This window comes from Budorcas taxicolor, chromosome 11 (genome assembly GCF_023091745.1).
Source record: "Budorcas taxicolor isolate Tak-1 chromosome 11, Takin1.1, whole genome shotgun sequence".
Lineage (NCBI taxonomy): Eukaryota > Metazoa > Chordata > Mammalia > Artiodactyla > Bovidae > Budorcas > Budorcas taxicolor.
In genome coordinates, this window is record NC_068920.1 from 158,691,766 (window position 1) to 158,706,172 (window position 14,407).

The window sequence follows — 14,407 nt, forward strand, 5'->3', positions numbered from 1 at the left end:
AACCTCAGATATGCAGATGACACCACCCTTATGGCAGAAAGTGAAGAGGAACTCAAAAGCCTCTTGATGAAAGTGAAAGAGGAGAGTGAAAAAGTTGGCTTAAAGCTCAACATTCAGAAAACGAAGATCATGGCATCTGGTCCCATCACTTCATGGGAAATAGATGGGGAAACAGTAGAAACAGTGTCAGACTTTATTTTTGGGGGGCTCCAAAATCACTGCAGATGGTGACTGCAGCCATGAAATTAAAAGACGCTTACTCCTTGGAAGAAAAGTTATGACCAACCTAGATAGCATACTGAAAAGCAGAGACATTACTTTGCCAACAAAGGTCCGTCTAGTCAAGGCTATGGTTTTTCCTGTGGTCATGTATGGATGTGAGAGTCGGACTGTGAAGAAAGCTGAGCGCCGAAGAATTGATGCTTTTGAAGTGTGGTGTTGGAGAAGACTCTTGAGAGTCCCTTGGACTGCAAGGAGATCCAACCAGTCCATTCTAAAGGAGATCAGCCCTGGGATTTCTTTGGAAGGAATGGTGCTAAAGCTGAAACTCCAGTACTTTGGCCACCTCATGAGAAGAGTTGACTCATTGGAAAAGACTCTGATGCTGGGAGGGATTGGGGGCAGGAGGAGTAGGGTACGACCGAGGATGAGATGGCTGGATGGCATCACCGACTTGATGGACGTGAGTCTGAGTGAACTCTGGGAGATGGTGATGAACAGGGAGGCCTGGCGTGCTGCGATTCATGGGGTCGCAAAGAGTGGGACACAACTGCGCAACTGATCTGAATACCAAAATGAGAAATTAATACCAAAGATACCTTAAACCCCGTGTATTTGGAAATTAAATGTCTACTTTTAAATGATGGGTGTATTAAGAAGCCATAACAAGGAAAATTAGAAAATATTTGTAGAATAAAAGTTTTGAAAAGAGAATTGATCAGAATTTGTCACATGCAGCTGAAGTTGCTCAAGCAGGCCCCATTTTCTACAAGCTGATCTTGGCAGCTGTATGAATTCAGAGAATCATTGTTTACGGGGAGAGACAGACAAGGAGCCAGTTACAGTCCAGCGGTGGTCAGTGCTGGGGTAGGAGAGGGGAGGCAACAGTGGGAGCCCAGTGAAAGCCCCTTTCCTGGCCATGGAAACCTCTAAGTGAGATCAGACACCTGAGCCAGACTTGGCCAGGCGGAGGAGGGCAGAGGAAGTGATACATTCCAGACAGACAGGACAGCACGTGCAAAGGATAGTAGACAAGAGCAGCCGGGCACCTTACCTGGACTGTAAGCACTACAATCTAGCCGGAGAGATAGTGAGTGTAGGAGAGGGAGAGCTGGGCGGTAAGCCCTGGTTAATTCATGCAATGCCATGTAGGACACTGAGAAGAATATTTTGGGAAAACTGAGATATAGGTGTTTGCTTCCAAGATGCCTCATTAAGCAGCATAAATGTGACTGAATTAGTGTTAACCGAATGCAATGAGGGACGGAGTCTCTTAATTTTAATTACGCATCGATTCAGCATTAGTTAAGCTTCTGTCCCATAAGGCATCTTGGGGGGCTGATTTGTGCATCCCGCCCAGGGATTTCCCTCCCCCACCCCGCCTCCCACCTTTAATAGAAAGGTCGTCCGTCTTGTGTGATCTGTCCTGTTGTCGGTCATTAAAAAGGGCTAAGGAAAATAAATTTCCCTTGAGTCTCTGGCCTCAGTTTACTCTCATAACTAACAGTAGATGAATTCAGACCCCAACGTGCCGAGGTTGCCTCCCCTTTTCTAGCACGCGCTCTGACGGGAGCCCAGGCACATGCAAACCCCGGGCGGGATCAGAGTACTGAGGCAGTTTTCACTCCGCGCAGGTCCCCGCAAAACCAAAGCTCCCACCAAAAGTTCAACACGCCCCCCAAGCTAGGGACTGATTGGCCCGCCCTGCCCACACGGCGAGCCGGTCTCACCTTCTGATTGGCTGTGCTGCCCCCTGTGGTTCGCCGAAACCCTGCCCTTCTCTGATTGGTCAGGCACTTACCTGCGCTCTCCCCAGATTGGGCGCTGGCTGGGACAGCTAACAGGCTCCTAGGGGCCCTGCGTACTGATTCGCCGTTAGGGCCAGCCCCACAGCCTGAACGCTGAATGGCTGCGCCGCTACCTGCATCGGTCTCCGATTGGGTGAGCGGAGCCTCTCCGGCGTGATAGGTCAGGACCACCGCCCCCCTGGCTCCCCATTGGCTACTGGGCGAAGCCCGGTCTCCGGGTAAGATGGCAGCGGACGGACAGTGCTCGCTCCCCGCTTCATGGCGGCCGGTGACCCTCACCCACGTCGAATATCCTGCAGGTAGAAGGCAACCCCAGCTCCGAGGACAACTTCCTGAGGCCGGCCTGTCAGTGCCTGGTGCTCTGGCAGGCGCAAGCCCGCGGAGGGGGCGCCGGGGCACCCGGGTGGGAACTGTCAAATAGTGTGCCATGGAGGGGTTCGGCCGGCGCGCGCGCCGCGCAGGCGCAGTGGTGTGGCGATGAGCTGGGCAAAATTGTGAGCGTCTCTCGCGCACTCTGCGGCTGCGCGTCCGGGGAGCTCCCCTGGCTCCCGGGACGCCGGTGGGCTGTCATAGGGTGGTGGTCTGGGTGAGGTAGGAAAGGATAACTGGCCTGGACCCGGGCCTTTCTTCTCTGCCATTCTCGGAGCCGGAGAGGCTGGACTTTCTTCCCGGCGCGTAGGGAGTGCCTGCTTTCTGCAAACAGTGCTATTGGGCAGCGTAAGAAAGAGCTCTCCATTGCTGGGAGTGTGCAAATCGAGGCCAGGCAGCTCTTCGTTGTTGGAGTACTTCTGATGCCACGCCCTGGGCAGGGCACTGCTCCACAACTCAGGGGACCTTGGGGGGTGGGGGCAGACAACCTCTGGAGCTTCCCATCGGACCCAGCTCTAGAAGCTCAGGGCTTTCTACCTGGCAGGTCTTGGAGTGATCTGTTCCGGAGGCGGTTTAGTAGAGTGCTGCAGAGCTTGGGCCTTGGGGTCAGAGTTCAAGCCGTGGTCTTGTGCAAGTGACTTCACCCCTCTGTGCCTTTTCAAAGTGGAACTGATCACAGTGCCTCCCTTCTGGTGGTGGTGCGAAAATCAGAAACAGGAGGTATGAGAAATGCGAGTGCAATGTCTGGCATAGCGTAAACATTCAAGAAATAACTGCAATGAACGTGATCCCGCCTTCCCAGGACCCTCTCAAGCCCACACCTCCATCTCTGTGTAGGATGGTTGGGTGTCAGGTGAGGCTGGCGGGGGGCGTCCTCTCAGTGAGCCCTGGTGGCCCCAGGAAGGGCCTGCTCCCAGAGACATGAGAACCTAGCCCTGCTGAGGGCCCCAGGGCTGGATGCCAGAGAACTTTGACCCTAGGTGTTCTAGGTTCTAGTGGGGGGTGGGGCGGCTCTACTATTGCTCTAGCTTGCCATCTGCCTGCCTGCCCACCGTTCACCCATCATTCATTCAGCTGGTGTCCACTGAGCACCTCCTGAATGCCAGGCCCTGGGCTCGCTCTGTGTTTTGGATGGTGAACAGATGGATATGTCCCTGAACTCCTGGACTGTGGGGGAGTGGTGGGGGGAACCCACTTATACAGGAGGGAAACTGCAGCCTGGAAAAGGGAAGAGTCTTGCCTCAAGGTCTCAGCACCTTCCTGATTTCCACCCCCCCGGGCAGGGAGTAGATGTTCTGGGTGCTCACCGTGAGAGGAAGAAACCTGGCAGGTGTGAGCAGCATGACTCAGGCTGTGATGAAGGACCCTTTTCAGGGACCAGAGGAGAGACCTGGCTCAGCCTGAGGGCCTCTTCTCTGGGGGTCTTCTAGTCCCCTGCTAATTCTTTTGTGAGCCCCCTGCACTTCTCCTTCACACCCCTCATTACACTGACGCTTGTTTCCTTCCTCCATTCATTTAACATCAGTTTGTTTTTGTTTAGTCGCTAAGTCGTGTCTGACTCTTGGTGACCCCATGGACTGTAGCCCGCCAGACTCCTCTGTCCTTGGAATTCTCCAGACAAGAATACTGGAGTGGGTTGTCATTTCCTCCTCCAGGGGATCTTCCTAACCCAGAGATCGAACCCGTGTCCTCTGCATTGGCAGGCAGAATCTTTACCGTTGAACCACCAGGGAAGCCCTAACATCATTTTAGAGCCCGGTTAAGTGTAGAGTGCTGTGCTGGGTTTGGGGGTTGAGTGGGGTGTAGAGATCCCACTCCTGCACTCATGGTGCCTGCTCTCTAGAGAGAGAGAGACAGATACTGGGCAGATGTCTCCACTAATGAGTGGTGTCATAAACGATGCCCTGGTTACAGATTCTGAGAGCTCTGCAATGGCAGGAAAGTGTCTTTTATTTATTTATTTTGCCATTGTGGTGGGTGCTTAATTTATGTTGTGTTAACTCAGCCTCCCAGGCGCGGGAAACCATGTGCCAGAGTCTGGAAGTAGAGCAGAGCCCGGTGTATTCAGGGAACTAGAATGTAGTCCCTGGAACTGGAGCAGAGGGTGGGAGGGAAGCAGGGGCAGGATTGCAGGGCGTGATGAGCTCGGCTGAGGTGGGACTTATCCCAAGGGCAGAGAGAGCCACTAGGGGCTTCGATCGGAGAGTGGTGAGGCCAGAGTCACTGAGAGCATCTGCAGCAGGTTCCAGAGGTAGCGCTTGCTGTGGAACAGGCCATGGAGGTGGCCAAAGGTTTGCGGGTGCCAGCCACTTCCTGTCTGTACCTCCCAGGGTCCTGGGCACCAGGGGGATAGCTGAGAGACCCAGAGTCTCAGGGCTGGAAGGGGCCGGGCCACTGTGTGGATGAGGAGACAGAGCCCCGGAAGAGGGAAGAGCCTCACCCCGGTGTCACTCAGCGGGCCTGGGGCAGCACTATCTGACCGGTTCTCCAAGGCCAGTTCAAAGCCTGCCCTACCCTGGGTAAGTGTGGGCAAGGCCAGGTGTGTGCCCATCTCTTCAGCCTGGAAGCGGGGCTCAGCCCTGTGCAGGTACCTCCCTGCTGCCTCCTTGAGGCCAGGCTGGTGGTGGGGCCATTTCTCGATGCTGGGTTCTCCAAACCTGAAAGTGCCCTGGGTGCCAGCGACCAAGCCGGGCATCACACAGGCCTGGTCACGTCACAGCTCCCATGGGCGGAGGAGGTGGGTACTGGCATCCCTGGTTCACAGGTGAAAGAGCTGCGGGTCAGGGAGGTCAAGGCCTTGCCGGAGTTCGTGTAGCCACAGTTCTGGCCTGGGCACTGAACCACACACTCTGACCCCAGAGTGGCCACGTGGCTGCCCTGCCCCCAGGGGTGAGGGCAGCCTTTGGACTTGGTGTCAGCCCTGCCCTTGAGCAAGGGGGCAGCTGGCTCTTGTCAGCTGGCTTCAGGATCCTCACACTGCCTCCCCTCCCCGGCCTTTCTGGGGGTAGAAGACAGCAGCCAATAGGCGGCCATTTTTTTTGCCAGCAGAGAGGCAGTGGGTAGCCGTTACTGCAACAGGCGGCCATAGTGGGCAAAGCAGAACCGGCCTTGCTCCCTGTCCAAGTCTGCAGTGTAGACCCAAGCCTGTGTGCTGTCCAGAGAGTGCCAGGTTCCCCTGGAGGCCCAGGGCTGGGCTGGGGCCATCTCAGCACAGTGCTGTGTTCCAGAGGCATCCTTGTGCCTGCTGGGCTGTCTCCTGGTCCAGAGTCCAGCCTTTGGGGCCTGACAAAGCCAGGTTCACATTCCTGCTTTGGCGAGATAACAGGTAAGTTCAGTTCAGTTCAGTTGTCTTCGACTCTTTGCGACCCCATGGATTGCAGCTCGCCAGGCCTCCCTGTCCATCACCAACTCCTGGAGTTTACTCAAGCTAATATGTCCATTGAGTCGGTAATGCCATCCAACCATCTCCTCTGAGTTTTAGCCAGATCCCGCCTCCTTCCTGCCTGTGTGACTTTGGACCAGTCATGCAACTCCTTTGGGACTCAGTGGCTTCATCTGTGGAATGGGCCCAGTGACGCACCCGCTTCACACTCACGATCTGTGAATTTGAGGGCTCACCCTGGCCCTCTGAATTTGAGTAAACACCCTGGCACACTGTGCCTGAGGTGGTGTGGTCAGCCAGTACCCAGAGGCGACCCCGGTCACCTGGCCCTGCCCTCTGGGGCCCTGCTGGGACCGCCTCTCTGGCCCAGGCCGGACTTGACTTGCTGGGGGCCAGGCCGTCTTCGATCCTGTCCTCACTTTGTCCTCCCTGTCTTTCCAGGTGACCTCTCTGGCCACGTCCTCGCCTACCTGAGCCTCAGCCCCGTATTTGTCATTGTTGGTTTTGTGACCCTCATTATATTCAAGCGGGAGCTGCACACGGTGAGTGAGTCCCGCTCTCCCGTGCCCCACCCCGGGGAGGAGGGGCCTCCTCATCCCATCCCAGGTGCTTTGCTTTCCCTTCCACGCTGCCACCTCTCTCGAAGGGTGTGGAGCCTCCTGGCTGGTTCCAGGTTGTCCCCGGGGGCTGGGAGGCTCAGTCTGAGGCTAGCAGGTTACCCAGAGGCCCCACCGACCACACGTCTTCCCGGCAGATCTCGTTCCTGGGGGGCCTGGCGCTCAACGAGGGGGTCAACTGGCTGATCAAACACGTCATCCAGGAGCCACGGCCCTGTGGAGGTAGGGCCTGGGCCTCGGGAGTCCCCCAGATGAGGGTGTCCTGGGGAGGCCTGCATCCCCTCACCATGCCCTGTTCTCTCTCCTCCCCAGGCCCCCACACGGCAGTGGGCACCAAGTACGGGATGCCCTCCAGCCACTCCCAGTTTATGTGGTTCTTCTCCATCTATTCCTTCCTTTTTCTGTATTTAAGGTGAGCCTCTGCCCCGGCCGGGCTCTGCCAGGGACCCAAAGTGCCGCGAGCACTTGGGATGCCCGCTGCCTGGGGCTTGGCCTCTCCTGGGGGCAGGAGAAGCTCCAGTGAAGGCAGGAGGCGCCCAGGGAGCCTGCGGATGGGGGCCAGGGGCTGTGTGTGCGGGGGCAGGGGCCGGGGCCCTAGACTGTGGGCTGAGGCCGCCTGACAGGGTTGTTTTCCCAGAATGCACCAAACGAACAACGCCAGGTTCCTGGACTTGCTGTGGAGGCACGTGCTCTCACTGGGTCTCCTCACCGTGGCCTTTCTAGTCTCCTACAGCAGGTACAGTGGGAGGGGGAGGCCCCCCATCCCCACCCCGCCCCTGCCCACTGAGGTCTGGCTGGATTCTGGGACCTCATGGTAGACCCTAGCCCTGGAGCCTATGGGCAGGGCTGGGAAGGGGGCCCCCAGCCTCGCAGGTTAAAAGGCCAGGGCTCCAGCTGCCCCTTGCCACCCAATCCTTGCTCTCTACTCTCAATGGGGCCCGTGGTCCCAGTGTCAGCCATCTGTTGCCTTGTCCTGAAACAGACAAACTCCCAAGCTCGAGGGCTGGGCATGCCCCAGCCGCGCCGTCCCTTCACCTCTGTAGCGTCGGGGGGTGGCCCCTTGCCTGACTCCAGAAGCAGCTCCGAGTCCGTGTGGCCCCAGGACTCTGCCCTCTCTGGGCCCTGGGGGAGCTGGGAGGCGGGTGTGAGGGCATAGGCCATGCAGGCCTGTCTGCGGCCAGCTCTGTGAACTTGCCTCTGCCCTTGGCCCAGGGTCTACCTGCTGTACCACACCTGGGGCCAAGTGCTGTACGGGGGCGTCGCTGGGGGCCTGATGGCCGTCGCCTGGTTCGTCTTCACCCAGGAGGTCCTCACCCCGCTGTTCCCTAGGATAGCAGCCTGGTAACTGCCTCCCACCTGTGTCGCTGTCCCCTCTCCCTGCACCGGCCCAGACACTATGTCCTGGGCCCCTTCCTGCCAAGGGGCCCAGTGGGGGGACCCAGACGTGCTGATCCCAGCCTCAGTCTCCTGGGGAGGGCCCCAGTGCCCAGGCCTCTGGTGGGTGTAGGGAGCAGGGCCTGCTCGCCTGGCTTCTATCTCCCCCAGGGGTTTTCTCAGTCCAGAAGATGAGGTGCCAGCCTCTGTCCTTGCGTGGCCTCTTGGGAACTTGGAAAGCAGCGTGTGTCCTTCTGGGTTGTACGTTCCTTGGGGCCGTGCCCCTGCCCGAATGTCAAACCTGTGGCCCAACTGGGTCTCTCAGTGGCCCTGGGGGCACGGGCCGGGCAAAGATTCTGATCGGCCGGGGGAGGGTGTGTTGCTGGCCCAGTGGTGGGGGTGGATATCCGGCTTGGTCACAGACCTTGATGTGTTCTTGGCTTTCTGGGTATCTGTCTCTCCAGGCCTGTCTCTGAGTTCTTCCTAATCCGAGACACGAGCCTTATTCCCAACGTCCTCTGGTTTGAATACACAGTAACCCGGGCAGAAGCCAGGTAAGTCAAGGGGACTGCAGTCACCAGGTCCTGGCTCAGTGGGGCACAGCCCTCAGGCAGCACTGCTCCCGTTTCTGGAAGGCACCCCAAGAACCAGGCCTTTGTCTAAGGACTTTTCTTATACTGCCTCACTGAATCCTCTGCTGGACCCCATTTTACAGATGAGAAAACTGAGGCTCAGAGAGGCGTCACTTGACTGAGGATATGCAGACCGCAGGTGTGGGAGCCAGACTGGGAACTTAGGCTGTTGGGCCCAGAGCCATGCTTTTAACCTCTGTGGCCCAGAACCAGAGAGCTGGGCAGCCAGGACTCTCGGGGGGGCCTGTGTGTCAACAGCCCCTTGGGGCTGTTCTGTCCAGACCCTTTCCTTTGGAAGGGTAAACTGAGGCACGGTGAGTTAGGAGCACCTGAGGTTGCACAGCGAGTTGGGATGGAGCTGACTGCTGCTTTCTGACTCAGCTCTCCTCTCCATGCGCTTCAAATTCTGGGTGGGATGCCAGCTGGGGTGGGGAAGGCCTGGCTCCTTTCCAGGTTCAGAGGGGAGCTGAGGCAAGGTTGGGCTCCCATGCAAGCCTGGGAGGTTTCCTGAGGAGCCCTGGGTTCCTGGTGAGAGGAGCTACAGGGCAGGCCCCCCCCCCCCCCCCGAGTTGGGACATGTGTCCAGGACATCATGGTCCATATTATCCTAATGAACTTAGAGGTAAAGCCCTGTCTCCACGAGGAAAGGGGATTTGAGGGGGTTAGAACAGGCAATCCCATTACTGGCAGGAGGCCGCAGCTGGCCCAGGCTCTCCACCTGGCTCCTGGAGCCGCCCCGCCCCTCCCTGCGTTCACCGAAACTTCCACGTGCCCCTGCTCTGTGCCAGACTCTGTGCTGGGGGCAGGCACAGAGCAGGAGGGCAGTGGCCGGCAAGGGATGGTCACAAGGAATCAGGCGCCTACCTGTGTGACCAGTGCCTTGGTCTTGAGAGCCCACGGCAGGAACATGATGCGGGGCTGGGGTGCTTGGCTGTGCTGGCTGGGCGTGGTAGGAGAAAGCGGGATCATTGGAGTTGGGACTTGGCAGGGAGACTGCTGTCAGCATAGGAGAAACAGCTTTATAGCTTCTGAGTCAGCAGATAGAGGCAGATGTGGCCAGAGCCCAGGAGAAGAAGGGGGCTGGCCAGTGGGTGAGGCTGGGACTGCAACATACAGGACCCATGGGTGCAGTTGGGTTTCTGCATTTCAGGTGGGACTCTTGACGAGCCCCATCCTCCTATCTGAACCTCAGCCAGGCCCTCCCGGGAACAGGACTGCCCCTGCTTCCCTCAGCTTCCTGAGCCCATTGTAGGCACACCCATACCCCCAAATCAGGTACTGAGATCCACTGGGTCAGCAGTTCCCCTCTCTTTGCTTCTATCCATCCCAGAAGGAGAACTCGACTATCTTCTCGTCTGTTTTGGTTGATAATAACAGAATCCCACTTGTAAGTGGGAGCTCCCCAGACTTTCTGGAATCCAGCCAGGTCCCTCGTGCCTCTGTTCTCTCATCCTGTTCCCAGCCCTGCCCCTGGCTCTGCACTTGGACTCCAGAGCTGAGTACCTGGGATGCAGGCCCAGCAGAGACACTGACCCTCTTTGCCCCAAGCCCCAGGTCCCCGAGCACGAGTTCTGATTGGCCCAGCTCAAGCTGACCCCGGGGGCCCCTGGGAGCGGGCATTCACTCATTTTGATGGGATTGGGGATAGGAAGGGAACAGCTGAGGGGGCGGCTCACTGAACGCCAGGAGCCACCTCATTTGAACCCTCTACCCCCATTTTGTAGGAACAGACAGCGCAAGCTGGGGACAAAGCTGCAGTGACGGGTGAGCATGGCTGGCTCCAGCCTCCAGATCTGGCCTGCATGATGCCTTGCAGGATGGATGGGATGACAGAGGGATGAAGCAGAGACCTTTACAGATCCAAGTCACCAAGCGGAGCCTTTTTTTTGCTTATTTTAATTTTGATGAACAAAGTGGACCAAAGGGCTGAGCCAGCCCCTCAGCCAGGACCCTGGAGGGCCTGCTGCTGGGGGGCGGTGGGGACTCATGGCCAGAGACGCTCGCAGTGCTGCTGCCAGTCCCCGGTTGGGCAGAGAGTGCCCTTGGCATGGGCACTGGGGTGTGGGGTAGAGAAAGACGGCTCGCACCTCTGGTCACAGGGCCAGGAAATCCAGGTGGCGTGAAAAATGCACACTATTTATTTTTGGGTTTTGTCAAAGGCAGATGGGATTTTGGAGAGGAGGCTAGAAGAGCCTGCTGTGCGGGGGCCTCCCTGCGTACTGAGGGGCCCAGGTCAGCTCCCCAGGCCCTTTGCCCTGGGCCCGAGAGGTGGCCTGCCTGGGGGCCCTGGGGGAGGGAGCATCCCCACGCCTTTCCTGCCGCCAATGCTATTCCAGAACCTCGGTCAGTGTTTCCTGCGTGGGCCCGGGCCCAGAGAGAGCGCGCGTCTGGCGCTGCTGTCCTTGTGTCCTGCCCGCATCAACCCTGCACCACAAGGGCTTTCTCTGGTCCCCTGTCCCCAAGACAGTGGTCCCTCTCTGACAAAAAGAGCCTGCACATGTGGGTGAGCAAACCCAAGCTGTTTACAGCTCTTTCCTGTCCCACCGTCCGGTAGCGGTTCGTCTTCATCTCCACCCAAACTGCAGAGGGAGTGGGAACTGGCAAGAGGAGTGAGGTGGTGGTGTCTACAGTCATGTCCCCCCCAGCCTGCCCTCTGTGTGCTCTGAGCATTCCTCATCCTTCCCACCCTCTCCGAGAGGTTGGGAACCTGCTTGGGTCGCCCTGGCCTGTGTCTGGGGTGTGACTCGCAGATCCCCAGGGCCCAGCTCGGAGGCCAGTTCCTCCCAATCTTGATGTCTCTTTGAAATGGAGTTTTGGAGAGGAGATGCTTCCAAACTCGGAAGCTTCTAGAGCTGAACCAGGCCGCTCAGGATCTGCGTTCCGATCCCCATCCTCCCCACCCCCCTCCACCACCTTTTCTTTATGGAGGTTATTAACCTGCTGCTGAAGCACAATATTTTGGTGCTTTCTTTTCTCATTTGTTCGAGACAGTGTCCAAAGCCATTCCAGACGCCAGGACCAGGGGCCTAATTTTGGGGAAGGTTGGTTGGTCCCCACGTTTTCCTTTCCTTCCCTTATTTTTATTTTTTACTTTTTTCTCCTGAGATAAGCCAAGTGTGAGGTGGTTTGACTTAAGAAAAATCAATGAAATTGTTTACTATTGTTTTAAAATAAAATCTTGAACTCTGGCAGCTTGAGCACGTTGACTGAGCTGATGGGTGGGGGCTGGGACACAGCCGTGGGGACATGACCCTGAGGGGCAAAGGTGTGTGGCGAAGACCAAAAAATCCTAAGGATCTCCGAGACATGTAGTCCCCTCCAGCCCCCAAAGCCAGGGTCGGAATGGTGTCTGCGACACCTAACACGAGGCTCTGAGGTCAGATCCCTGCTGTCGCGTATTTTTCGGCACCCCCGTCTACTTCCCTGTGTCATCCTGGCTGGCTCTGCTCTAAGCCTGGCTTTTCCTGTGACTGACAGCCCTTGAGGATGGAGGAAAACCAGCATATCTGTCCTCCCTCAGCTTCTGCCAGGATAAACAGCTCCACTCCTGGTTGAATTCACTACTTCTTGAGTGTGCAGACAGGTATCGAGCTTTGAAAGAAATAACTGCAAACTGACCTGGGTTTTGGAGGCCTTGGAGTGAAATGAACACAAGTCATTTCAAGGGTCCAGAGTGGGGGTTCTAACTCTTCCTTAATTCATTAAAGCTGATTCAGAAGAGCTTCACCCTTAGGCTGAAGGTGAATCAGAAGTAATCCATCCCATCCTCCCATGAGCTCGAAGGCTGGGTTTGGGTGCCCCACCGTGGTCCACAGAACCTTGACATTTAGTTCAGGTGACCTCATCCCATGTAGGTGGCAGAAGCAAACAGATCCCTGGAGGGAGGAACCTTCATGCTAGACTTCAGTTATATGTAGTTTTAAGAAATTACCATGAACAAAATACAAAGTTGACCAGTTAGAAAAGGAATCACCGCCATCCTTGAGAACCAGCAGGAAACAAGTATTAGGAAGAAACCCACACACACGTCAGGTGCTAGTGATCAGACGCAGGTTGTAAGTTGTTTCACTTTTTTAAAGAAATAAAGGACAAACTTGAAAATACCTGCAGAGGATAGGAAACTACAAATGTGAACCCTGGCAGATTTTTTAATGAATCCTGAAAAATACAATAGCAAAACAAAACAAAACACCAACTCGATAGGTAGGTCAGTGAGTCTACTAGACACAGTTGAAGGGAAAAACTGGAGAAGTCAGAGGAAATCTAGAATGCAGCAAGAGAAACAGCAGCAGGGCTGTCTGATGAGCCATGGCTTTTCCCCCAAGTCCCAGGTAAACACTGCTTTTACCCCAGTTGGCACTTGTCCACACTGTCCTGCTTGGGCTCTCAGAACTGCCCAGCACCCCACTGCATACTTCGCCTAACTCCATCTTTTCCCATTCAGTTGGTCACCAAGCCTCGCTCATTCCACTTCATAAGCATTTAAAGAAAAAATCTGGATTAAGTCTGTTGTTTATGGGTTTTTGTTTTTTCTTAAATATTTGGCTGCATTGGATATTAGCTGACACATTGGGGATCTTCGCTGTGACATGTGGAATCATAGTTGTTAACATGTGGGATCCAGCTCTTCAACCAAGTATAGAACCTGGGCCCCCTGCACTGGGAGCAGGGAGACTTAGCCCCTGGACCACCTGGGAATGCTTTGTGAGCATCTTTGAAATAGCCACTTTCTCCACCTCCCAGGCCAGTGTGGGTCCTGGCCCATGAGCCCCTGCTGCTGCTGCTGCTGCTGCTGCTAAGTTGCTTCAGTCGTGTCTGACTCTGTGTGACCCCGCAGACAGCAGCCCACCAGGCTCCCCTGTCCCTGGGATTCTCCAGGCAAGAGCACTGGAGACAGCAAAGCCTCCTGGCAGGCTCCCTCATCCCCACTCCAGGGCTGCCCTTGATTCCAGCCACTGCACTTCCCCAATGGAGAGAGCCCAAATCAAGTTCATGCCAACCCAGAGAGACAAACTTCCAGAGGATCTAGACAAAAGCCAAGTATTCTTTATGATTTTATTAATTATATATATTACATTCTCAAATTTCAAATGATGTATTACACAAAATATATAAACTTATGACAGTTCTTTTTCATTCATTTTGCAAAAAAAAAAAAGAGTTCATCATCTGCATCACTGGCATCAGGGCAGAGTCTGGCTATTTCTAGGCAGCCTCAGTCTGCTGACCTAATTCTCCCAGGTCCACTAGACAAGCGATTTGGGATACGGCAGGACTTTCTGCATTTCAAGCATGGTGCTGTACTTGGAAATTTTACTCCAAACACAGTGGCACACCATTCAGATGGCTGGATTTCAAAAGTTGATCATGTAGGAGTATGTGATCTCCCCAACACTTACCTCCCCTCGTGTGTCCAGAGACCTGTGTCATAGGTCACACCCCAGGGATAATGACTATGTCTTCATGGTACTTTGACTCTCCCCTCCCCCGGAAGTTCCACCAGAGTACTGATTAGGGCTGTTTTAGGTAAATGTGTCTTCCTCAAGCAGTACTTTGCTGCTCTACAGAACTGAGTGAGCCTCCACATTATGAGACCTGTAACAACCCAAACGCAAAGGGATGACCTCACAAAGATAACATTTTGGGGAAAATCCTGCCTTGTAGTCAGCCCCAGGCAGTTCTTAAAATCTGAGTTTCTGGAGTCATGGACATGTGCCCCTGCTGTGTCCTTGGCCTGCATCACTGCCTCCCCTCCCTGACTGCCCTCAGCTGGGTCGGGGCAGCCACCCCGCCTAGTGAGGCTCACACAGCAAGCACTCAGCTCCTGCTGTGGGCCCTGCTTCCTGAGATCCAGCCTGGGGACACCGGGGGCCAGCCGCTCCCCAGCTGCAGAGCAAGGCCTCTGTGCTGTCGTGATGGGATTCTCTTCAGGTCCTGCTCGAGGTCCCTGAAGGGGACCCACCCTGCGGGCCAGGCTGGGAGGGGCCCGCCCTGGCAACAACCCAC

General features: G+C 56.0%; 1 protein-coding gene across 1 annotated transcript; it reads left to right on the forward strand.

Annotated features, from left to right (window-relative positions):
- The first annotated feature begins 2,249 nt into the window (after positions 1 to 2,249).
- Positions 2,250 to 11,589, forward strand: DOLPP1 (dolichyldiphosphatase 1). Its single transcript, XM_052648777.1, has 8 exons — positions 2,250 to 2,326; positions 6,220 to 6,320; positions 6,533 to 6,617; positions 6,708 to 6,807; positions 7,033 to 7,131; positions 7,608 to 7,736; positions 8,234 to 8,323; positions 10,126 to 11,589. Exons 1-8 carry the CDS (start codon positions 2,251 to 2,253, stop codon positions 10,160 to 10,162), a joined length of 717 nt encoding a protein of 238 aa, XP_052504737.1. The 5' UTR covers position 2,250; the 3' UTR covers positions 10,163 to 11,589.
- Positions 11,590 to 14,407: the final 2,818 nt, after the last annotated feature.